General features: G+C 43.1%; 1 protein-coding gene across 27 annotated transcripts in view; it reads left to right on the top strand.

Annotated features, from left to right (window-relative positions):
• The window catches only part of RBFOX1 (RNA binding fox-1 homolog 1), a 2181496-nt gene extending 2158471 nt beyond the window's left edge, over positions 1 to 23025 (top strand). For 15 of the 27 annotated variants that reach the window (XM_060284023.1, XM_060284025.1, XM_030883897.2 and 12 more), the window contains 3 exons: positions 4981 to 5033; positions 18692 to 18767; positions 19136 to 19372. In XM_060284023.1, the coding sequence (XP_060140006.1) occupies positions 4981 to 5033; positions 18692 to 18767; positions 19136 to 19283 (277 nt within the window). In that variant the 3' untranslated portion in view covers positions 19284 to 19372. Of the gene's footprint in view, positions 1 to 4980; positions 5034 to 18691; positions 18768 to 19135; positions 19373 to 20297 lie in introns of those variants that run through there. The other 12 variants (XM_060284028.1, XM_030883902.2, XM_060284024.1 and 9 more) reach the window with 3 other exon arrangements.
• Positions 23026 to 23672: the final 647 nt, after the last annotated feature.

Below are 23672 nucleotides of genomic sequence, written 5' to 3'. Positions count from 1 at the left end.
AAGTCCTCCGCAGAGAAGCCACACCCATTACTGACTCAATACCCTCTGTTGTGAGCATCCCTGAGCAGAATCTTAGAGGGTGAATGAGAGTTGGGGTCTTGGAATCTAAAAAAACAAAACAAATGAATATATATAAGAAAACAGAAACCGACTCACAGATATAGAGAATAAGTGAGGAGAAGAAAGGGAGAGGGGGGAGATAAGGGTATGGGATGAAGAGATACAAACTACTATGTGTAAAATAAATGAGCAACAAGGATATAAAGTACAGGGGAATGTAGTCATTATTTTATAATAACTTTAAATGGAGTCGACTCTATAAAAATATTGAATCACTACGTTGTACACCTGAAACTAATTATTGTAAATCAATATTGTAAATACTTTAGTTAAAAAATAAATTATAAATTTTTATTTACAATATTTATTTAGTGTAAACAAACTTATTTAAAAATAAATATTGTAAATACTTTAGTTAAAAATAATAAAAATAAAATATTTTATTATGATTTTTATATTTAAGCAAAAAAAAAATTAGAGTCTTGAGCCAATCCAACAATGTCCAGATTTCACTTAACATCTTGTTCACATTACATAACCTTCTGTGTCTCCATTTCCTCGTTTATGAACGTGGGGATAATAAGAGAGATTGTAAGGAAAATTGCATGAATATATATGCACAGCACCTGGCAACCGCCTGTCATGGATAAGCGCCCCATCAACTTTAGGTAGTGGCTCTTTGGTGTCAACACTCCAAAGAGTCAAGATGAACATAGCCTTCTCTCTTGTGCTCGGTAATTTACTATTTCCTTATTTTTCTTAAATTAGCAATCCTCTCTTCTCTCACAAAGCCTCCGTATATCTAAGAGTCTTCCTGGGAAAGGTGGGCTTTGAAATGAAAACGAGAATGAACTTGCAGGAGATCTCTCAGCATGATTTCTCAAATTTCTCCATGGTAAAAAAAAAATACCTAAAACCACAATTCCCTCCCTGGAGGTATGAGTGGGGTCCAGATGATCAGACCTCTCTCCTGGAAATTCTGATGCAGGTGGTCAGGGTTGAAACCCAGGCATCTATATTTTTAACAAACATTGTAGATAGTTGTCTTCAGGGAAGTTTGAGAAGTTCTGGAGTAGAGGGAGAGGTCAAAAATAGAGAGGAATTCTAGGTGAAAAAAATGGTAAAGAGAATTAGATGCAGACTCACTAGGAAAAAATGGGAAGACCCTGCCTAGATGAACTTGAGTATATCCATTGGAGACAGTGAAAGAAGATGGACAGAGGAGGAAGCAAAAACAGAGAGCATGATATTATGGCCACTTTCACCAGCTTCTGCAGAAATGAGGTTTAAAGCCCATTCTTTTAGAAGGTCTTCAGAAACTAGAAGTAACCATTCCTGGGCATCCTCAGCAACCACACAGCTAGGTTGTCTTAGAGGCCAGCATGGTGGGTGGCAAAACGGAAGCTGCAAAAGAAGCAAAACCTGCAAGAGATTTGGTGATCCAGCCCCCTTTCCACTCTGCATTTGTACCATCCCCAAGTGCTTCCCGGCTGTGGCTGATATAAGATGCACCTGCCGAGCATTTTCTAAGCTACCTCTTTCCAGATCCAGTCCCGGAACAGTTATGCCAGGACCCACAGGAGTAGGGCTCGGCTTTATTGCTTTTAACCTCTCCCTGTGAATCTAGGGGCAGCCAAGGGGAGAACCATTCAGCTAGACAAGCGCTTCTCAGCCTTGGCTGCATAACACAATCACCTGGAGGTCTTTAGAAACTACAGATGCCTGAGACCCACTTACAGAGCTGCCATTTAACCGGTCACTAGGAATTTTAGAAGCACACCAGCTGTTTGCCCTGTCCAGCCAAGGTTGAGAATGACTCAGCCAGACCTAATCATCAACAGCCACTGCACAAACCAGTTTGCTGAAAATAAGGTCCAACTGCATTTGAAGTTTAAGTCCTCAGGCCTGGGTTGACAGTGAAGAGCAGGATTAGCAAAAGGGGACAGGCCCCGTGCCAGGCTCCTTTGCCCTCTTGAGAGGTGACCCCCCTGTCCAGAGCACACCTGGGTTGCTCTGATCATTAAGTTTTCCTGACAGTTTGGGAACAGCAGACTTCTCTGCTAGGTCTTTAATCTCTTTGATCATACCTCTCTCTGGTCATTTGGGGTAAATAATTTCACCGAGAGGGTCATATCATTTTATGGGCAGACTAAAAGACATGGTTTATCTTCAATTTCAAGTGGAGAGAAACAGAATTGTATATAAAAGTGTCCTAACAGAGGAGACATAGACACCACAATGAAACCTGCCCCTTATTCTACCCACATTCCTCTGTTGGCCTGACATGTGGGGTGTCTCTTACCAGGCTATGTTTGCCAGGCAGTTCCTATTAATTGTACTTATAATCAGTCGATGAAAGGGTAGTTTAGAGGGAGGGGTGATCACACAGGCTTACTCCATGGAATTAATGAGCTTCATAGGAATGCACTTTTCTAAGACGTTAGGGTAACCTTCCTTGGATGTAGTGGGACTGCTTGTGTGGGTTAAAAAAAAGTACAGAATTGATACGTCCAGTGGATTACTACTTTTTTACAAACATGTTTATACTCCTTTTTTGGCACTGCTGCAGAGCCCATGGTATATTCTTTAAAATGTTGGTGATAACTCTCTAAACTTTGATGTAGACGATTTGATAGTTGGAGGTAGCCTGAGCCAACTCTTTTGAAGACAGTAAGTCATCAATGGGAGTAATCTCCTTTGTTTAGAAATTTGCCCAGGAATCAAAGACACTGAAAAAAGTCCAAATATATAGATTACAAAAACAAAAAAGAAGAAGGAACTGGAGAAAGTGTAGCATTTTTTTTAAAGAGTAAGTATATCATGTCAAAAATACGAGTGCTATGAAGGACAGCCATCATAGTTTCTAAAAATCTGGTACAATTAAAGAAAAGGGTCTCATTGCTTTATAATCATCCTTGCAGGCTGCATTTTTACAAGTTTTCTGTCTTCATCCAATCACTGTTTTGTTGTTGTTGTTTTGCGGTACGCGGGCCTCTCACTGTTGTGGCCTCTCCCGTTGCGGAGCACAGGCTCCGGTCGCGCAGGCTTAGCGGCCATGGCTCGCGGGCCCAGCCGCTCTGCGGCATGTGGGATGTTCCCGGACCGCGGCACGAACCCGTGTCTCCCGCATCGGCAGGCGGACTCTCAACCACTGCGCCACCAGGGAAGCCCAAACACTGTTTTTTAATCTGTGTTGGTTGCCTCCCATGGCTTTCCCAGAGTCTAGCATGCTGGACAGTTTCTTAGGGAAAATGCAGAAGAGAGACTCAAGGGAGAAGTGCGTTTAGGGTTAGCGAGTATGTATGGGATAGGGCCACCTCACGAATGAGGCCCCCCTCGTAGATAACAGAATGGCTCTTCCAAAGAGCTTGCCCCTGAGATAAACCAGATCACCGTTCTTGGTTATGGTAGGTTCTTCTTTTGATCATGCTAGAAACAGAGGTCCTTCCAAAGTACTTGTTTGGTCCACCGGACAATATCATACATGTAATTTGAGCTGTCTGTGTCTTAGAGTCAGTCCTAGGTGAGCAGGTCAAAACAGATACTCAACCCAAACAGCTTCATTTTCAGGGATACTAATTTTACTTCTCCTCAAACCTTGAAAAGTTGATGCCAGATAACGATGGGGCCCAAAAAGTTTGTAAAAGAGCAAAAAGACAGCCAACATCCAACAACACTAACTTTCATTGTTTTAAGAGAGGTGATAAATGAACTTAGTTATGACTTTTGTTATGTGGACGAGAAACATAAAAAATGCTATCCTCAGACCATGCATAATTTTGTTGAGATTTCATTGGTGTGGCAATGATGAGAGTCTTCAGCTGAATGTTAAATTCTAGTGAATTTTCAAATGGTAGCTCTATTTGTATTCCAGGGTGTACCTCTTACAATAGTAAAACTTTCTTAAGATGTTTGAAGGGATGCTCAATCACTAGATACTTTTAGAAACGTTGGAACAAGACCAATCAAACCAAAAGGCAAAAATGCATTTATCTGGGTTCCAGATGATTCCTGTGCACAGTAAAACCTAACAAATGAGAATTAGAAGCCTCAATACTCCTGCTTCTGTGGCATTTAAGAGCCTAGCCAGTCTCATTGGGACATTTTTGTAATCTGCCTGACGCAGACGTTCTTATTTCTAGAGAAACAGACAGTACCCGTGAATTAGAACATTATATTGTGGAAATGGCACAGTTGGAAACATCTTAAGAGAGTTTTATCATCTTTCTGGATTTACTAAATCAAAGGGAAACAGCATTTTCCATTTCTATTTTCCTTTTAATACCGCATCGTTAAAAATAATTTGGCAAGACAGGGTTTATTTCAATTGATGAGTTCTCTTACCTTCTTTATGTAGCAAGCCTCATTTGGTGAGGAAATTATTATCCATAACATGACACCATTTAACATACTCTTCAGAAATGACAGCATTGCTTTTTCTTTCATTTAAAAAATTTTTTTGGATATTATACTATAATAATAGAGTTTGGGATTTTATGATTTTCCTAGCTAGTTGCAGTATACTCTTTTTCTAATAGGTAGTCTAATTTTGTTTCTTTTTTTTTTTAGTGTGGTCTCCTTTGAGCATTAGAAATCCATAGAAGCCCAGTTTGAAATGCCCTAGCCGTAGAAACATACCCTGGCATGATGACATTTTAGTAACACATAATTAATACTTCAGTGCAACAGCTTATACGTGGTCCATGTTCTGACATCATCATGATTTTGTGGAAGGGTTCCCCGCATGCCTGTTTCATGATCTTCCTAAACTCTCTAGGTCCAAGAGAGAGCAGCACATTTCCTTGCAACATCCAAACGCAGCACCCTTCCCTCCCCCTCATCTGAATACATCGAACCAATTGGCAGAGAGAGCATTTCCCCCTGAGCGAGCAGTATTGTGAATTTTATCTTCTCTTCCAGAAATCAGTTCGTCTTCGTTGCAGCAGATGAAATTTCTTGTAACACCTCTGCAGGTAACAAACATTGCTACTTCTTGATGCATCCATCCAAGTCCCAGTATCCCTTTTTTTTTTTTTCCTTCACATGCTGCAGTCGGTCACGCTAGAAAGTTTAGTTTAAAAAAAAAAAAGAAAAAGTCATATCTTTGGAGTATAGCTGGAGCTTTTCGGCTCTGCTGTCTAAAAAGACAGTAGGCATTTTGCTAACTTGGATATTTTAATTCCAGTTTTAATAATACATGATCCAGAAAAGTAACACTATATTGAATGAAGCCGCAATAAAATCTTATGGTATAATCTTATGGTGAAATACTAAATGGGAGATTTAGGGACACAGTCATGGGACTTCTATGTTTTCGGACGTATTATGTCTGGGTTCACACAGATTTCTATGTGATTATTTGGGATCTGTATGGAATGACTGGTATATATTATAGGCCCTCAAAGAACGAATCTGTAAAGCTGGAGGCATTGGGGAATATAATTATCTCTGTCTTATAAGAAGGGGATCTCTATTCCATTAGTTAAAGATCCTCTAGTTCTTTCTTTTAAAACATACTACAAGTAGCAGGACATGAGAGAGACAGAGTCTTCTGATTTTGAAATCAGGGCATTGGCCAATGGAAATTGCACAGTTGCATGATGTGTCCATCAAAATAACGCCTGTCTTTTTGCTTTGATGTGGTTCAGAACAGTTATGTTTGGACTTCCATTAGCATGGAATTACTTGATTAAATGTCAAGATAGGTGAGTGCCTTAACTAACAACACATTTTTTTTTTTTTCTTTTTGCTTTGAAGCCTAAACTCTGACCAAAACAATGACTAGGAGATCTTACCAATGTGTTGCTTTTAGTCTACAAGGGAGGATATGACAGCTCATTCTCATGTCATTGAGTGTGCCATGACCTTCAAAAACATACATTAAACGGAGCCTGACACATAGACATTCATCTGTTAACCAAGCACATGTGATCAATGGCGCGCTGTGAACAAAGGCGTGTTTGCTAACGCTTCACCCCCTGCTTACAGTCTTTGGAGAAAGAGAGAGAGATCAGGGAAGCCTGGAGAGCTAGGAACACATCCCCAGCCCTCTCTGTTCTGTTTCACTGATGGTCGGACTCAGTATTTTTAATGGGTTACAGTCTTCCCCTGGGAGTGCCTGAGGTATGCGTGTTCATATTTTAAAGCGCCAGCTTACTCCTTTCTTGAAAACTCGGCTGTTTTCCTTCCAGCCTTTAGCCTCACATATCTCTGTTTCTCCTTGTGAGAGGTGCTGCATTCACTAATGCCTAACAGTTGAAGATGGGGGGTTGCTTTGCTGGGGGTGGCAGGGGACCCTTCCTGGGATACGCGACATTTAACGTTTGAAGAACCTATAGAGAACGAAGCATGCAACTAAAGGGGAAATCAGGGTGGGGAAGAAGGTTGGTTGAAAATGTTAATGAACATCCTTTGTGGTTATACTGGTGGTCCAGAGCCTCTGTCTTCCCTGTTAATCTGTATGCATGTTCCAGTGTGTCTTAGGTTCATTTTGACATCATAGATCAAACATTGCGAAGTTACCACCTAAGAGGTAGATATTGATTTTGCCCTGTGACTTAACAAACCCTGCCTTGTAATAAGCAAGTGGTCCACACACAATATTTCGAAAAGAGGCTGCAGACAATGAAAGTTTGCCTGAGTCGAGAGAGTGTTTTCACCTACCTTGTCTAATTTAGGATGGCTGCTCCGTAAATTCTTAATGAATTGCTATTGATCAAATTTCAAATTGAGAGAGATATCCCTGTTGCTTTGATGGCCATATTAATAATATGTTGTATGCTTCATAAGGTTCAATTTGAACTCTGAATTTCGAATCAAGCATGAAAAAGGAGACACCCATATCAATCAAACGTGAATTATCTCCCAGCCAGACCACCCTCCTCATAGAATGAAAATGAAAAGTCAGAACTGCGCAGTCAACAAAGGTTGTGACTCATGGTTTCAATGAAGTCTTTCTTATTTCCCACATACTGGAAAAAAACCCAGGGCACCCACACCCTAAACAGCCCAGCTGTCTGGAGCTCTCCCCTCAGTATACACAACACTCCTTAGGGTGGGTCTAATTGAACCCTGGTGTCTCCTGGATTTCAGTATTTGACCCAGAAAGGCAACTTACCTCTATCGAAATGAGAAAAAGAGATCAACAAGATGCTTAAAGTCTGTTTGGAGGGCTTGATGGGTTTGATACCTGAAATTCTTATAAAGAAGCATTATTCTTACACAGCTGTCTGTGAGGGCAGAGATGGCCGGACAGTTTTGTCTGTGGCTTGGGGCAGAGGAGGTGAGATGCAAATCATAAGACAGGAGCAGTGGAAGCCCTGAAGAATTTTTCTTTCAGTTCCCAAAGGAAAAGTGATTATTTTTACTTGGGTCTTTTGTAGATGCCAACACGTCGATTCTGCTTTGCTGGTCACATAGAGGAAACATGTCTCACTAGCATGTGTGGTTTATGAGACTGTATTTACAAGGGTATGTGTTTTCGTTGTCAGTGGCTCCAACTGCAATATTGGTTGTCTCATTCTGATTTTCGTTCCTGAAAGACATGTGTTTATGTGGCTGTCTCATTCACCTTGAACCACACCAAAGGCTTCTCATTCTGTAACATCAAGAAACTTTGATGAGTTGGATTCTGCAGGAGATGGTGAAAAGGGCAAGGTGATTTTCCCTTCTCTTCGACCTGAGGTCTCCCTGCTGCTGTGATTCACTGGAGGTTTTCCAGGACTGGCCAGGGATTGTAGTTGGAGTAGAATGTGGGTCTTGTACAAGAATGGAGGTTGAAAAGCACATGACTTATTTTGATAGAACAGCTGGAAATTCATTTCAGTTAATTCATATGTTTTGGGTCATCACCGTGCATCAGCAACTCTTCTAGGCTTTCGAGACATAGCATTAAATAAGTTAAGAGAAGCCCTTCCTTCAGAGAGCCTCCATCCTTCAAAAAGCCTCCATCCTAGTGCAGACCAGACCCCAAACATACATGAGCATATAATATAATTGCATGTAAAGTTATACAGCAGCTATAATGAATCAAAAAGCAAGGGTGGGGGTAGAAAGTAAGTTGCGATGCTACTTTTATATTCATTGATCAGAGGTGGCCTCTCTGAGAGGGTGACACTTGAGCCGGGACACGAATCAAGCCAGGGTGTGAGCCAGGTGAGTAATTGTGGAATTGAAAGCATTTCAGGCTGAAGCAGCAGCAAGTGCAAATGCCCTGTGGTTGAGGTATGCTTAAGGTGTTCAGGCACAGTGTGCCCAGAGCATGTGAGTAAAAGGGAGGATTTTAGAGATAATACCAGGAAGATAGCCAGGGGTCCAAACAAATTAGAACTTGGAGGCTACAGAAACCATTTGAGATTTTAAGTGTGGTAGGAAGGCGTTGGAGGGTCGGCTGTGGTTTGACTTACTTTTTTTAATGATGAGTTGGACTGCTTTGTGGATTTCAATATGGCAAGAGCAGAAGAAAGGGAGTCCCTTGGGGCAGCCCAGGGAGGTGTTACAATGGCCTGGGTTAGGACAATGGCTGTAGAAGAGCTGAGAAGTGGTTCCTTGGCTGTATTTTGACAAGAGAACAAACAGGATATGCTGGCAGATTAGAAACTGGCAAGGACCAGTTTGTGTTAAATGCCCACACGTCCCTCCTGCCCCCAGGGTGTATTGGTCATTTCCCTGGAGAGCTAAGGCTTTTTGTTAGCAGGGAAAGCAAGCCTTTCATCCCTGCAGTAACTGTCCCTCATATGGGCTTTACTGAATTCCCCAGGGTGTAGTCATAACTTGCCGTCATTTATTGAGCAAATTCTGTGTACTTACAAGTATGATAAATTATATACAGTATATACATATATACACATGCATTTATGTATATATGTATGTATGTATATATACATGCATATATAATTTATTACAGTAGCTCAGTGAGGTAGAGGTTACTACTATCCTTGCTTTGCAAATTAAAAAAGAACAAAACGCTCAGGCCCAGAGGGGTTTGGTAACTTGGCCATGGTCACACAGGAGTCTATCTGGTCCCACTGCTTTTTCCCTGAGACCACACTGCCCCCAATTACTCCTTTCATCTTGACCTTGGAACATTGACCTTTGCCTCCAGATGGAATTCTCCTGCATTCTTCGGCTGTGCTGTCTTGCTCCTAGAAAACTAGTATTTGTGAGTTGGGAATGGGCATCGTTGTTAAAATCTGGAGGGACCCCAAGGGAACTAAACGATTCTCTAAACAGTTGTTCCAGTGGGAGTTTGTTTGACTTGGCCCGTCTCCTTCATGCAGCTCGTGTGTGCTGAGCACTTGACATGCTGGGCGTGGGTCTGGGGGCAGAACAGAGTGGTGAAGGGAGAATTCTGCATATCCAGGGAGACAGAGGGTCACACAAGCCAAGGGTGTTCTAGTGCTATTCTCCAAAATTCCCTCCTTTGCTGAAAATCAGTGGTGAAAAATCAACAGATAACCCATGCCCTGAAAACTACCAGACACTTTGACTTCATTGTTCTGGCTGCCAGCTGCCCCTGGCCCAAGGGAGCGTGTGCGCATGTGTGTGTCTCTGGGGGGCAGGTGAGGCTGGGTCTCCGTCCAGCAGCCAGTCTCGCCCCTCCACCATGGCAGGTACCATCGTGGCGATGGGAAGCCAGACTGCGGAGAGACTCCCAGTCCCTTACGAGTACTGGATACAGAAGCCTGGGCCATAAAAACACATCTGCAAATGCTGTTGAAACCAGTCCCCGTGACATGGGTTGCTATACGCTTTTATTAGAGGCATTGTTTGGCAAGTTCAGGGGCACAGTGGGGGGGGGTGTCACCAGCCCCCTCCATCTCTTTATCCCCCCCAACCTGCACACGCACACACTTGCACACCCATGCAGTCGTACTAAGACCTCAGATAATATTTAGAAGAAATTTCCAAATTGGCCATTCCTCTAATTGATCCTTCAGCAAATTTCGTCTAATGGTCTTCCTTCCGTTTCAGTGATTTCATTATTCAGCAGAGTTGTCATGCAGCAAATCGATTGGTAGTTGATTGGTCTGTTTCCAATAAAATGTGATGTGTGTTCTAATAGGGGAAGCACAGAGTGATAAGGGAACATATAGGCAAAGGAACTTAGTAAAAATAATCATAGCATTTATTGAGCTCTTACTGTGTACTAGGCATAGTTCAAAGCTTGTTGCATGCAATAATTATACCTTCTAAAAATGAAATGTCTTTATCAGTTTACTTATGAACATTAACGATATCCAGAGAGCTCTGAATTAGCCTGAGTAAGGGAGGGCTAATCAGGGCAGAATTTAAAAAATATAGAATAGTGGTTATCCCATGTCAGAGTGGGTGGCGACCACCTGCAGAATTTATTACAAATGCATAAGCGACAAGGTCCCACTGTGTAGCACAGAGAACAATGTTCGATATCCTATGATAAACCATAATGTGAAAGAATATAAAAAAAGAATGTATAAATATATATGTATATATATATAGGTAACTGAATCACTTTGCTGTACAGCAGAAATTAATACATTGTAAATCAACTGTACTTCAATAAAAAATATTGAAACTGAAAAAAGAAACCAAATGCAGAATCCACTCCATCCTCCCCTCTGCCTGCCCCAGAGATTCTGATTCCTAGGTCTGGAGAGGGAGCCTGACAACCTGCATTCTTACGAGCCCCCCCCCCCCCCCCCAGGCCATTCTAATAGAGAAGGCCTCAGCTCACACTCTAGGAAACATTGAGCTGATCAGTCAGGAATCTTCTGCCTTTCAGTGGGTGGAGGACATTCAGTAGGTTTTTCTGGAGTCCTCCTCTGCAACATGGTGGCCGATTACCACGTGGCCATGGAGCCCTTGGAATGTGGCTGGTCCAGATACACACTAGATTTCCAGAACCTGGTACGAACACGATGTAAGGTACTTCACTCATCATCTTTATGTTGATGACACGTTAAATGTGTTTTAAAAACATTAAGGTGTTTTTAATCTGTCGGGTCAAATTAAAATATAAAAAATTAGTGGCACCTGTTTTCTTTTTACTTTTTTTTTTAATGTGGCTACTATGAAACTTACAGTGTCCTCTGTGGCTCTCATTTGTGGCTCTTTTTTTTTTTTAACATCTTTATTGGGGTATAATTGCTTTACAATGGTGTGTTAGTATCTGCTGTATAACAAAGTGAATCAGTTATACACATACGTATGTTCCCATATCTGTTCCCTCTTGCGCCTCCCTCCCTCCCACCCTCCCTATCCCACCCCTCCAGGCGGTCACAGCATTTGTGGCTCTTGTTATAATTCTATGGAGAGTAACGTTAGAGAGCCGTGTTTTCATTCATTTTGCTCAAATGAATATTGAAAGAGTGTGTGTGCCCCAAGAACTGGTCTCTTAGAGACCACCTGGAATGAAAATATTGTGACGGGCAGCCTGGACATTGGTAGTGTGTCTTGACTTTATGTTTTAATCTTGCCTCTGACTGTGTGTGTGTGTGTGTGTGTGTGTGTGTGTGTGTGTGTGTGCGCGTGTTCTAGAAGGACATCCCTGGGGTACAGGGCCCAGAGTCTGTCTCCTTCTCATCCTGTTCGTTAACCTCTTAAAATCTTTGATCTGCTTACATGGGACGTGGAGGGTGCTGGTACACAGGGCTTCAGAAGGACCACTCAGTTCAGGGGTAGTTCTGACACATGTATCCCAGGGGCTTTACTGGAGGGACCTCACATAGAATAGAGAGAGGGCAGGAGCTGCAATCCTCTCAATAATCTTAACAACATCAATAACTGATGCTTGTTTGGGTTCTCAGTAACCGGTGACCCTCAACCCTCATTTCAACCTCACTACAGCCTTATACAACCAGTCTGCACCATCATTATCTCCATTCATGGACGGAGAAACTGGCTCAGAGAGGAGAGAAACATTCTGAGGTTACAGCAGGGGAAGTGCACAAGCAGAATTTGATTCTAGGAATTCTGACCCTGAGGAATTCTTACCTGCTCTGCAGCCTTGCTTCTCTGCAAGTGTACTGAAGATCTCACGGGGGGATACAAACACAGAATGTTCATTGTGGTCCCCCAGGGATTAAACCGCATCTGGGGTGTCATGTTGATTTCAAGGCATGATGGGAGATTTTGGTAGAGCTGTAGTTGGGACACATAGAAGGTGAAACAGACTTTCTAAAAGGAGGGTGGCCTTGGCTTTGGCCTTGGCATTGAAGAGAGTGTGGCCATGCGTCTTTTGTTGGAGGAGACATTCTGGAGTGGAGGGACTGTGTAACCAAAAGCAGGACTTACTGTGTCTTCTCGACTCCCAGACAGAGGCTGGTACTCAGCTCCGATGAATCCAGAATAAGGGTTCTTACCTCAAACCTGTGCTGTTTGCGTTCGTAAAAGGAAGAGGTTGTGAATGGTGTTGAGAAGGCATAGCAAGGGTGGTACCATCTGAGTTGTCATGGATGTGATCTGCTTCTCATAGCTTCTGCAGCTTTCGGGTGTATATGCCTACTTACATCCACACAGTTCAGACGCGGGACAGGCATCCGTGTACAGCAGCAAACTCTGCGGCTTCCCATCTAGAAGCCAAAGAGCCCAGAAGAGGCTTTCCCTCCTACTTCTGAGGAAAAGAATCATGAGACTGGAAAAGGTGATTTACGAAGATAATCATTTCAAATCCAAGCTAAGGAGGCAAGCAGCAGGAGAGTCGGGGTGGGATAACTCCCAGTGCTTCCTCTTGGAGCATTTCTTCTATTTCTACCCTATCTTCCTTAGAGGTTTTGAGTTATGGGACTGTTACCATCCCTCTGACTAATATATCTTGGGAAGCTTTTAGACTAAAGCCTGGTCACCCCATGGTCTACAGTTACATAAGCCATTGCCTAGATTAGACCAGAGAAAGCTACTGTAGTGATAGAGGAATATTCCTTAGTGAGTGCCTTCACTAAGAGGAAATGAGCCGCTGAGGTCATGACCACAGGGGAGGGAAGGGGAGCATTTCCTAGCTAAACCATCACTCTCCAAATAGCAGACTGTAAGAACCATAGGGCCATGGTGTGGGACCCTGTTTGTACACTGTGTGGGAGGCGTGTGACTTGAATGAGTGAAATTCCCAAACCCCTTCCAGACTCTATCTTAGATATTATTAGGAGGGCACTGTAGCCCCAGTGGCATTGCAGAGACTGCGGGCGTGCCTTCTGATCCCTAGTGAGGTATCCTGTTTTGAATGCATACTCTGTAGCATGTCCCCTTGTGGTGGGGACTCAAACCTTTGCACCTTCGTGCTGCATTGAGGCTGTCTAGGAGGCCTACACCACACTGGGAACGAACCTCATCTGAGGACTGAGCCCATTTTATTCATCTTTCTGCCTCACAGGGATTCCCTCCAGCTATCTGTGGGACAGGAGGCATGGGGAGGTGATGCTAAAGTAAGAATAAAAGGTCCCAGGAGCATAAAGACTCTGAATTAAAATATATAGAGTGAACTCTATGGAGTGAAGCTAATTACAGTGTTCTTCCGATGTCCCTATAAGAAAATCACTTGATTGTTAAAACCCTGGGGTAGGGTACCAACATGGCCCTATCATATTTCTTTCACATCCAGCTAGCTGCACCCGGATTTAGAAGATGTTAATAATAAGTAGTATTTACATTTCTCAGTAGAGTTGACAAAGCACTTTAACAAACACGGGCTCATGTTTCCCATTCAACAGGCGCTTACTTATTCATTTGACTCCAGCATAACCTCAAGTTCAAATATAGCAATTGCAACTACATCTGTAACTCATAAATGAGATAGATCTTGACTCCAGAAGCATCTGTGACTCGATTGCTAGAGCTACACGTGATTCTATTGGAATAGGATCTTTCGGTTGCCTCTGCAGACCAAAAGTCTGGGCAGGAGTGAAAGGTTAGCTTGTGAGATTCTATATAAGAACCCTTGTATCATAATCTCCACTATCTGTAGATGGCTTTAAAATGTATCTGGTTTCCTTTCATGCACTTTATCTGTGAATTAGGCAGAGCTCAGACAGAACGAAACCATTTTACGTAAAAACAAGGAAAATGAGGCTCAGAGAGATTACCCTGCGTCATTGGGCAAGGACATTGCAAAGGCAGAACTTGAACCTGGATCTTGTGGCCCCAAGCCTTTGTCCTCCGCAGGGCAGGCTGGCCTCCTGGTTTTAACTTGTCGCTAAGGTCAAAAAAACACGAGTGTTCACGATGGCCGCGAGCTGTGGTGAACGAGCCAGCAGAGCAGTTCTCTTTTATTCCTTTGTTCTTTCCCTTTGATGAACTTTATGGCAACTTGGCCTCTGTTTTGTGAACTCTCAGGGGTGATGTGAAATGACACACTGTGTATTTTGAGTCTCAAGAAAGTTTTCTTCTGAGCGTCTTGAAGGGTTTTGAGTGTCTCTGGGAGCAGCTGACCTAGAATCTTCAGAAAGCATAGCTGCGAGAATCTTTGCTCCTGACAGAATCACTATGATGGATACAGGGCTCTTCCCGGGCCTCTCTTCTCTCTCTCTTTACTCCTCCCTCTTGCTGCCTTCACTCAACATGTGGCGTTGGCTTGGTCCCTTGTTCACCTGCCCCATGGCCAATGCTGTGCTGGACACTGGGGAGAAAAGGGGGAACAAGGTAGACTCGGCTCCAGTCCCCGAGGGACTGGCATTCCAGAGGGGGACAGGTACATCATCAGGTAGAGAAGGAAACAAAATGAATGGAGATTTGCTCCATCACGTGAAGGATGGGGATGGGGTTGGAAAGCATGTTTGTTTCAGAAAGAGCGATCAGGGAGGCAGGCAGCGCTGGGGAGCTGACATTTGAGCTGAGACATAAAGGAAAAAAGGACGCAGTTCAGATAGAAGATGAGCACTGGCCAAGGTCCTAAGGAGAGAGTGAATTTGCACGCATCCCAGGAGTATTGATGAGGCCAGAGTGTCTGGAGCACAGTGAGCGAGGGGTAGAGGGGAGTAAGATAGGATTGAGAGCGGGCCAGGAGCAGCTCATGAAAGCTTGGATTTTATTCTAGGATCGATGGACAGCCACTGAAGGATTTTAAGCAAGGGAATTAGATATGATTAGATTTATATAGATTGATATTAGATAGATGGAAAGATAGATATAGATGATAGATAGATAGATAGATAGGGACAGATAGATAGATAGATAGATTTAGATATAAATGGCTGGCGGATTGAAGAAGCAAGAGTAGGACCAAGGAGACGATTCAAGCCTGTTTTTGATTTGGTTCTGATGAAATACCCGTGGCTTATGTCAGGGTGATGGTAGCGTGAGTGGAGTGAAGTGGACATGTTTCAGATTTCATCTGTAATTTCTGATGGATGGGATGTGAGGCCACAGAGAGCATCATGACCTGATTGCACTGTTGTCCCCTTTGGCCAGGGATGGGTGGTGTGGAGGGTGACCACAAGCGCGGGTTAGTCATAACATGGCGGTCTTACGACATTACCCATCTTTCCCATTGAGGTCCCTGGGAATTGCCACTCTTCCTTTGGGCTGTGCTGAGCCAGCTCTGAGGATAGGAGGTCGCTGACGTGCCTGGCATACCTGCTGTAAGAGTAGAGCTCAAGTCCACATCTTCCCTAATAACCTTGTGTCTAAATGGTAGTGTCACACAAGGGCGTGTTTAGAGATTAGCATTTGAAAAGAAGCCTCCTTGCTTTCAGTTTGAGCTGACATGGTCCCTTTTCCTCTGTGGAAATGAAATTTATTAATCATAATAAAACCATCGGATTCTGAAGGTAGAGGTCACCCTGAGGAGAAAAAAGAGCTCGCTCATTTGCAAGGACTAGTTCGGTGCTGCTGTATTTTTCTTCTGCCTGGGAAGGGAACACTGCCAAACTGTTACCTTGGGTTTTCCACAGGGGTTGAAACTTGGCCCAGGGTTATAGATAGATAAGAACTGACCGTTAAAGTATGCGAGAGGAGAAGTGGGGCTGCGTTTTCAGGGAATACATTCAGACTGCCAATCTATTGTCTCCCCAAAAGAGGACGTTTTGCCACAGTAAAACCTGTCCCCAAATTAAAAAACTCATCGTCATTGCTCTGAGTTTGCGTTTTCACACTTGTTTTGAAGGAACACCATGCTGTGGCTTCACTTGGTAAATGTCCAGGCATTCTTAGTTTGCCTTTGCTGTTTACGGCCTGTTCCTACAACCAGCTTTGCCAGATGAAAATACATAAAAAATAATCCTATTAGCAGTTTTTTTCTCCAGACCCATGACAGACTTTATTTTCTCGTGAAATGAAAATCAACACCAAAGTTATCCATCGTGTTCTTTTCCCCCTATTAGCATCTACTTCTAATAATGGGTAGAGAGGCCCGGGTTTCATGAGTGACCTCCACGAATAAGAGTTTTTTCAAAAACTTCATCATTCTTCTTGTTTTAACACACCCTGTCTTGGACGTACATCTGTTTTCTTTTTCTCCCAGACAGGGAGAATCTGATGAAAGGCCATTTTCGATGAGTCAAAGGCATGAGGGGTGTCCCGAGGAATGAAAAGCAAGAGGGGGTTGACTACTTGTTAGTTTCGCTGAGAGAGTCATCTCAGAAAAGAAATATCTATTCATGTCACTACTTTTTTTGTTTGTTTTTGCGGTACGCGGGCCTCTCACTGTTGTGGCCTCTCCCGTTGCGGAGCACAGGCTCCCGACACGCAGGCTCAGCGGCCATGGCTCACGGGCCCAGCCGCTCCACGGCATGTGGGATCTTCCCGGACCGGGGCATGAACCCGTGTCCCCTGCATCGGCAGGTGGACTCTCAACCACTGCGCCACCAGGAAAGCCCCATGTCACTATTTTTGAGGATCAGGACAAAGACTCATGTAGATTATCTGAGCTCAGGGACCTTTGAAACAAGCAAAAGGAGGGCTTGGGAGTAAGATATATCCAATGAGAACTTGGTATAATCATATATTGTTTTCCATCTGGAGTCTAACTCAGAGCCTGAGAGTTAGAAGATTCTTCCCCCAGCTTCTTCCCACCTTCCCAGGCTCCATGGTGTGAGATCCATCCAGTACATTCTTATCCATCAACTATGAGAAAGAAGATTGGAAGACAGGTGGGGGAAGATAGATAGGGAAGGAAAAGAATAAGGTCCATGCAAATTAGGCTCCAGGGTTGATAGCACAGGCAAACGATTTCTTCCTGCCTTGTTCCTTCATTCTTTAAAGGAAAGTTCAAGACTTGACAGCTGTGGATAATCCACATCTACCCCGCTTAGTGGCTGGTGTACCCCTCCCCCAGCCGCTGTGAATGTTGTTCACTAATGGCACCCAGTTGCCTCTTTCTGCAGAGCCTTACCCTCTGCCAAAGAGTCACTTCAACTAGGAAGTTATTCTCTGCCCTTCTGGGAAGCCCACAGCTAATGCTTAATGTACATGAACATTAAAAAACCAACCCACTTGCCTCCAGATGGGATCAGCTCTGGGGTGCAATTCTCAGGATCAGGTAGAAGCTAAACTCCGGCTCAGACCACATACGTCCTTGCTTCTCTGTTTTCCCTTTCTCCGACCTGCTCGCCACTCTCTCCTCTTGAAAGCACCCCTCAACAAACCAGGTACGGAAGAATCTCCATTTCGGGCTCTGCTTCCAGGGACCCTCACCTAACCTAGCCTGCATCTCAGCTTTGATCGTTACCAAAACAGCAATGTTCAAACTCTCTCCGAGAAGATATCTGGCAGGCCATTCAACGAAGGGTACCTGGAACCATGGAAAAGGTGTGATAGTTGCCCTGAGAGATTCAAGGATCAGCTCTGACTCTGTCTAGCTCTGTGACCTTGAGCAAGTGACTCAACTTCTCTGAACCCTAATTTCTGATTTGTTGCACTGTTCAGTTCCAGACACTTTGTAGCTATCCAATGCGTTAGGCTTCCATCCCTTCTACATTTTTATTCTAAAACCTGTGCTGGGAGCCAGGGAAGTGAAGGGAGGAGGATGGGGGAGAGAGAGAGAGAGGAAAATAAAAAACTCAGATAAGGAAATGGCATCAAGAAATATATTGTTTGAAACATGTCCCTTGCCAGAACCTGGCTGTAGATGATGAGATAGAAGTTCTGGGGTGAGAGAACCAAAATCAAATCAGGCTGTAATTCTTGAATGACGGGGCGGCGGTCCCACGGATCCTTTAAGGATGCATCTATTTGAATCCATTTGTTCTCTCCCATTCTAAGATGTTGGACCCTAAGTGTACAGACTGGGTTGCTTCACTCTTTTTGATCCACCCTGTCTCGCTTGATTGGTGACAGCTATATTAGGAGAAGAGGACAATTTCTCTTGATTATAGCTTGTCCTTTGTGGTTACTGGCTTTCTTAAAACCACTCTTTCAAATTGTTTCCTCTGCCTCCCTCCATCTTCGAGGTACCTACCTGAGCAGTGTAGCAAGGGGTGTGCGAGAGAGAGGAAACGCACACACACACCCCCCTTTATCACCAGCGGTGTTAAGTGGACAAAGGAATGTGTTGTATAAGATGGACTTTTCTCATGTTACAGGGCCGATTGGAATATGTTTCTTATTTCTCAAGATGAATAGGGCCCCTCCACACTGTCTTGGTATTTTGTGTTTTATGGTTGTTATTATTACTTCATAATTGCACATTATGGATTAATCTTCACCTCTGTCTTCCTTTCAGTTACGGACGAGTTTATGCTACCGACCCCTACCACCACACACTTGCTCCAGCCCCCACCTACGGCGTTGGTGCCATGGTGAGTACCAATTCCTCCTCTTCCTCACTTCTTCCTGCCTCCCATCCCTCCCCACAGCTGGGACCTTAGGATGGGTTGACGGTTGACGTCCTCTCACTTTCCCTTAATTGAATTTGTCTCCTGCTAACAGCAGCTAAAATGCCACATTAATCCTCCCGGTAAACTTGATAAATGTCTTAATTTCTTGGCAATGTAGTGCATGTAAGTTATTATATTTCTCATTTCGCAAGTCTCACCTAGCCGAGCACTTACCTTAATGGAATAATTAGTCATTTTGATAATTAAATCCATCACTAACAGAATGCAGTGTCAATGCAGAACTTTTTTTTTCTTTTTTTTTCTCCCTCCCTTGCTGCTCATTCACATAGCCCCAAGGTTCCAGCCCCAGCACAGACTTCAGAGGAGCTAAGCTGCACACTTCCAGGCCTCTGCTGTCAGGCAGCTGAGAATCTGACTGCCTCTCCTCCCCTATTACAATTCATGTTTAAAGTCATAGTCGCCCAGGAAAGAAAATAGAGAGAAGGGCACACTTTGTGTGTGTGCCTAGTACATAAGGAATTAGAAGGAATCAGTTTGGGGGTTGTCTTTTGTTTTTTTGCGGGGGGTCTGGGTTTTTGTTTTGGGAGGGGCGGGGGGAGGGCAACACTGGGAGGTGGGGGGGTGAATTTGCCTGTACTTGTTCAAACTTCTATGCACTAAAACGTACAGTAAGACGTGCCCATCACGTGAGAGCGTATGCAATCATTACAAAGCTTTTGGCATGCAGTTTTCTGCTTGGGATCGAGAATATCAGTCCTTCTCCTAAGAATAAATCCCCATAGGCATTCGTTTGAATCGCCAAAACTTTTCGCAAAAGGAAATAGTTGAGTGCCACCTCCAAGCCATCTAAAGCCATGGCCAGACAGTTGCCTGGAGCTTGGTCGTAGAAATTCCGCCATGATTTGGAAACCCATTATTTTGCACAAGTTTAGTGACATCAAGTAATTCATCTGCACAACTCCTCTCTCAAGAGCAACTTGCATACAGATTGTTGAGCCAAGTCAAGTAAGAAGCTGATTTACATTCTCATCCTGATTTTGCATTCAATCAGCTCCGCTTCAACACCCAGTCCACTTGGGGAATGTGTTGGAAAGGAGCGTTGAATGACTACATTCAGTAAGTCATCTGCATTCGACTTCTCGAGTGTAGATAGAGCTTTTCCCGACGGAACACAGTATTATTAACGAATCAAACAAGCCAACAGAATGAGACAGCCCCAGTCCTTCAGTGGTCCATTTGTACCCGAGTCCTTTTAGCTCACAGGGCTGGCCGACGGAATTTGGTTTTACAGGGATTTTTCGTTATAAGGAGCTATCGGGGGAGGTCAGGATGGCCCTATCTTCGGTTCTCTAAGAGTGACCTGGGATGGGTAGGGGTGCCTCCGTCTTGGTTGTTTCTGAGTGTCTGTTTTTCACATTAGTCTTTTTTGATGATCCATGTGTTACAAAAGGAAAATGTAAAAAACACACCCCTTAAATTGCTTTGTTTCAGAATGCTTTTGCACCCTTGACTGATGCCAAGACTAGGAGCCATGCTGATGATGTGGGTCTCGTTCTTTCTTCATTGCAGGCTAGTATATACCGAGGGGGATACAACCGTTTTGCTCCATACTAAATGACAAAACCATAAAAACCTTCCAATGTGGGGAGAAAGGAAGCTTTCCGAGGCCTGGGTATTGCAATACATGCAGTAGTGCATCATTTTAGCATCTAAAAAAAATAAAAAGAGGAAAAAAAGTACATTTTTTATCTTATACCTCAGATATTTTGTTCTGTGTATTTTAATATTGTGGGTCTTTCATTTCCTGAAGGTTCCGTAGTTTGGTTGCTGGCTGTAGGAGTTTTTGTGGTTGATCTAGAGAGATGCTAGCTATGACTAAAAACTGGTGTAGGGCCATATCCAGAGTGCTATCTCATGTAAATGAATTATATATGCTGAATATTAAGCTACTGGGGTTATCAGCTGTCTGGGAAGCGTGTAAGTGACTACAGGAGTCATGTTCTTCTGCATCTGCATTATTTTATTTTATGAAAGGGGAAGGGTGGGCGGCACCTAGGGGGTTGGGACTGGGGTTTGGCTGAAAGAAAAAAAAAAATAGTAACTGATGAATCTAAACGACCCACACTGCACCAACAACCATATATCAACGGTTCTAAGTCACTCGTCGTCAGTTCAAGCCAAAGGTTATGTTGTTAAGGGGATGCTTCTAATAATACTTGTGCATCCGAGCTGAATGCAGCTGTGCAAACCCACCCTTTAAACCATTCCACCCGGCGGTATTCAGCTTCTTAACCAGCCGCTAGTTATTTAGGCAAAAGACTGATAGTTAGGCCATCCACAAGCATTCTTTTTATATTTCTTCCAGTATAATAAATTATTGATATCATTGCTGACTTTTATATTATGGGAGGGAAAAAAAATAACATTAATAAAAAGGTGATAAAAAGCACTGTTTCTATTTTTTTCTTTTTTTCCAAAAAAAAGAAAGTAATAAAAACTTAAATTCTTTGTACCAGTGAAAAAAAATGTATAAAATTTACATCTGTGCAGTGGCATTGTTAAGTTCTAGAAACAGTCACATGAAGCTTTAGTTTTAGCCTTGTAGAACAACTGTTACAGACAGACGTATAATTTTTATGGAATTACATGATAATCATATTCGGATTTATAGAAGCATTTTACAAGTATTGCAGTCATTGGGTAGAGATAATCATGGTACTTTCATCCGCTTGGTACTTTTTGAAACATGACCGTGTCGTGTAAGCAACCTGCAATTTTTCAGTCCGTGAGAGCCCGCCCTCCCATTCCTCCTGGTCCCCGAGGATTCTCTCAAATCAGTATCTTTAGTTTGTTTTTTTTTTTGTCTCCAAGGCCCAGGACACTTGTCAGAAGGAAGCAAAAAAGTAGGCCCACCCTCAGCATCCCCCAAAGAACAAAGTCCCCCCACCTCTGACGCAGGGCCCGAGTGACACAGCCGAAAAATTGCAGTTTGTCCGTATACTTCTTCTGTTTGTTTGAAGTCTTTCCATGTTGTCCTGTTTACAAAGTTAATCTAAGTTGGGTGTCACAGACCTTCCTGTTTTTGTATTTAAATAAAAAAAAAATCCTGCAGCAAGTCGTCCCCAGTAGTTTTGCTGCCATAGGTAAAATTTCCATGTGTGCGGTGCAGGCCATCCGGCACGCACTTTAGTAACGCTATCAATTCACCGCTGTGACCTGCCAAACTGCTGTAACAACTCTGCTTTAAGACAAAAACCAAACAAAACTTAAAAAAAAAAAAAAAGTGTTTGTGATCCAGCTTTTCTCTTGTCATCCTATGTGCATGCAGTAAGATCGGTTGGATATTAAATAAAGTTTCACGAGATTTGAAAACCGAGTTTCTGTAGCTTCGCTATCTAAGACAGATCACCGTGATCTTGCAAAAAGAGAGAAACGGGGGAAAAAACTGCTTAGCGGCCAAAAGTAGAAAAAGATGTTCTTTTCACCAGATTGATTTGGTGGGGGCGGGGGCGCGTGAGGGTGTTTCAGAGCATCCCTGAGACAGTCTCGTCCCCCTACCCGGAAGATGGTGTCATGACAATGGGTGCCTGGTTGATGTTTTTAAGGGAAACGATGTACTAAAATGCTACCGCATCCGACCCCAAAGGGGAACAAGGTAGAAGGAACAGAGGGCTCGGGAGAATCAAGCGATGTCTCCCATTTGCCTCAGATTTCAAAATCCAGAATTTGCATTGTATTTGGAATCACAAACATAGAATTCTTACTGTGTTGGTTCAAGTAAAATTAATTTGCAGTTTTGATTTTCATCGATGAGCTGTACTTTCCCCCATGATTGTATGTAGTTTTAATAAAATCATTTAGAGCCGCCTGGGTGCCAACTGATGTTACAGAATCTTTTGTCAGGCACTCCTCCAAGAGGCCAATAAGTCATTTTAAACTGTATGTCAGAGATGTAAACAGACATTTTGGATTTTTTTAAACGGTATTTATTTGGAATGTTTTCATTTATCTAAATAACTATTGCTATTATGAATTATGGAAAAAAGATTACTATCATGTGTGGCATATAGTGACTTAACACACACCTCACGCAATCTGCAAACCCAGAAAATGTGTATATCTGTCTTTAGAAATTAGTGTTTATATCACTTACAGTGGTTTGTGAATAAAGAAAACTGGTTTGTAATATCAAAAAATAAAAGCTTAGTCTGAAAAGGTCCACCTGAGTTGTGTTCTGAGTCCTTTGGCTTCTGTGTGTTTCCTGGGGGAGTGGAGTCATCACGCCCACACAGGACTGCCCTTGTGCCCACCAGGGGCCATGGGTTGGGGCCGCCCAGGTGAGCAGTGGGCTGTCCTGGTTGCCACAGGTAGACCCAGGTGCTTCCTGCAGGTGCTCTGGCTGCCTGGCTCAGAGGGCTCCCCTTCCTCATGTATCTTTCCAAAGAAGTCCGTGGAACCAACCACAGATGTTTAAGAAAGAAACAGAACTAAGCCAGCTCTTTCCTGGCATGGCAATATCAGCCTTTGGTTTAAAACAAAACAACAACAACAACAACAACTGTACATTTCAAATGAAACATCTACTAACATCTGTTAAGTTATTAGTACAACTCTTAGTTACTAGTACAACAGTTAGGGAGACTTGTAGGAAGAAGATGAAAAAATAGTAAGTGGTAGAGTTTACATTTACTGAGGGCTTACTAAGACCAAGAATCTTGTGTTCCTCATTTCATTTAATTATTTAATGCTCCCACCAGGGTTGGATTATCTACCCCATTTCGTTATCTTAATAATATCTTAATCCTATCTTATTTACTTAATACTGCTATCAAGTTGGTAAGACACAAAGATTTTAAAAATACGGGC

Source organism: Globicephala melas, chromosome 15 (genome assembly GCF_963455315.2).
Source record: "Globicephala melas chromosome 15, mGloMel1.2, whole genome shotgun sequence".
Taxonomy (NCBI): Eukaryota; Metazoa; Chordata; class Mammalia; order Artiodactyla; family Delphinidae; genus Globicephala; species Globicephala melas.
The sequence above is the reverse complement of the archived record's forward strand: the minus strand, read 5'-3'. Positions and strand labels throughout refer to the sequence as shown.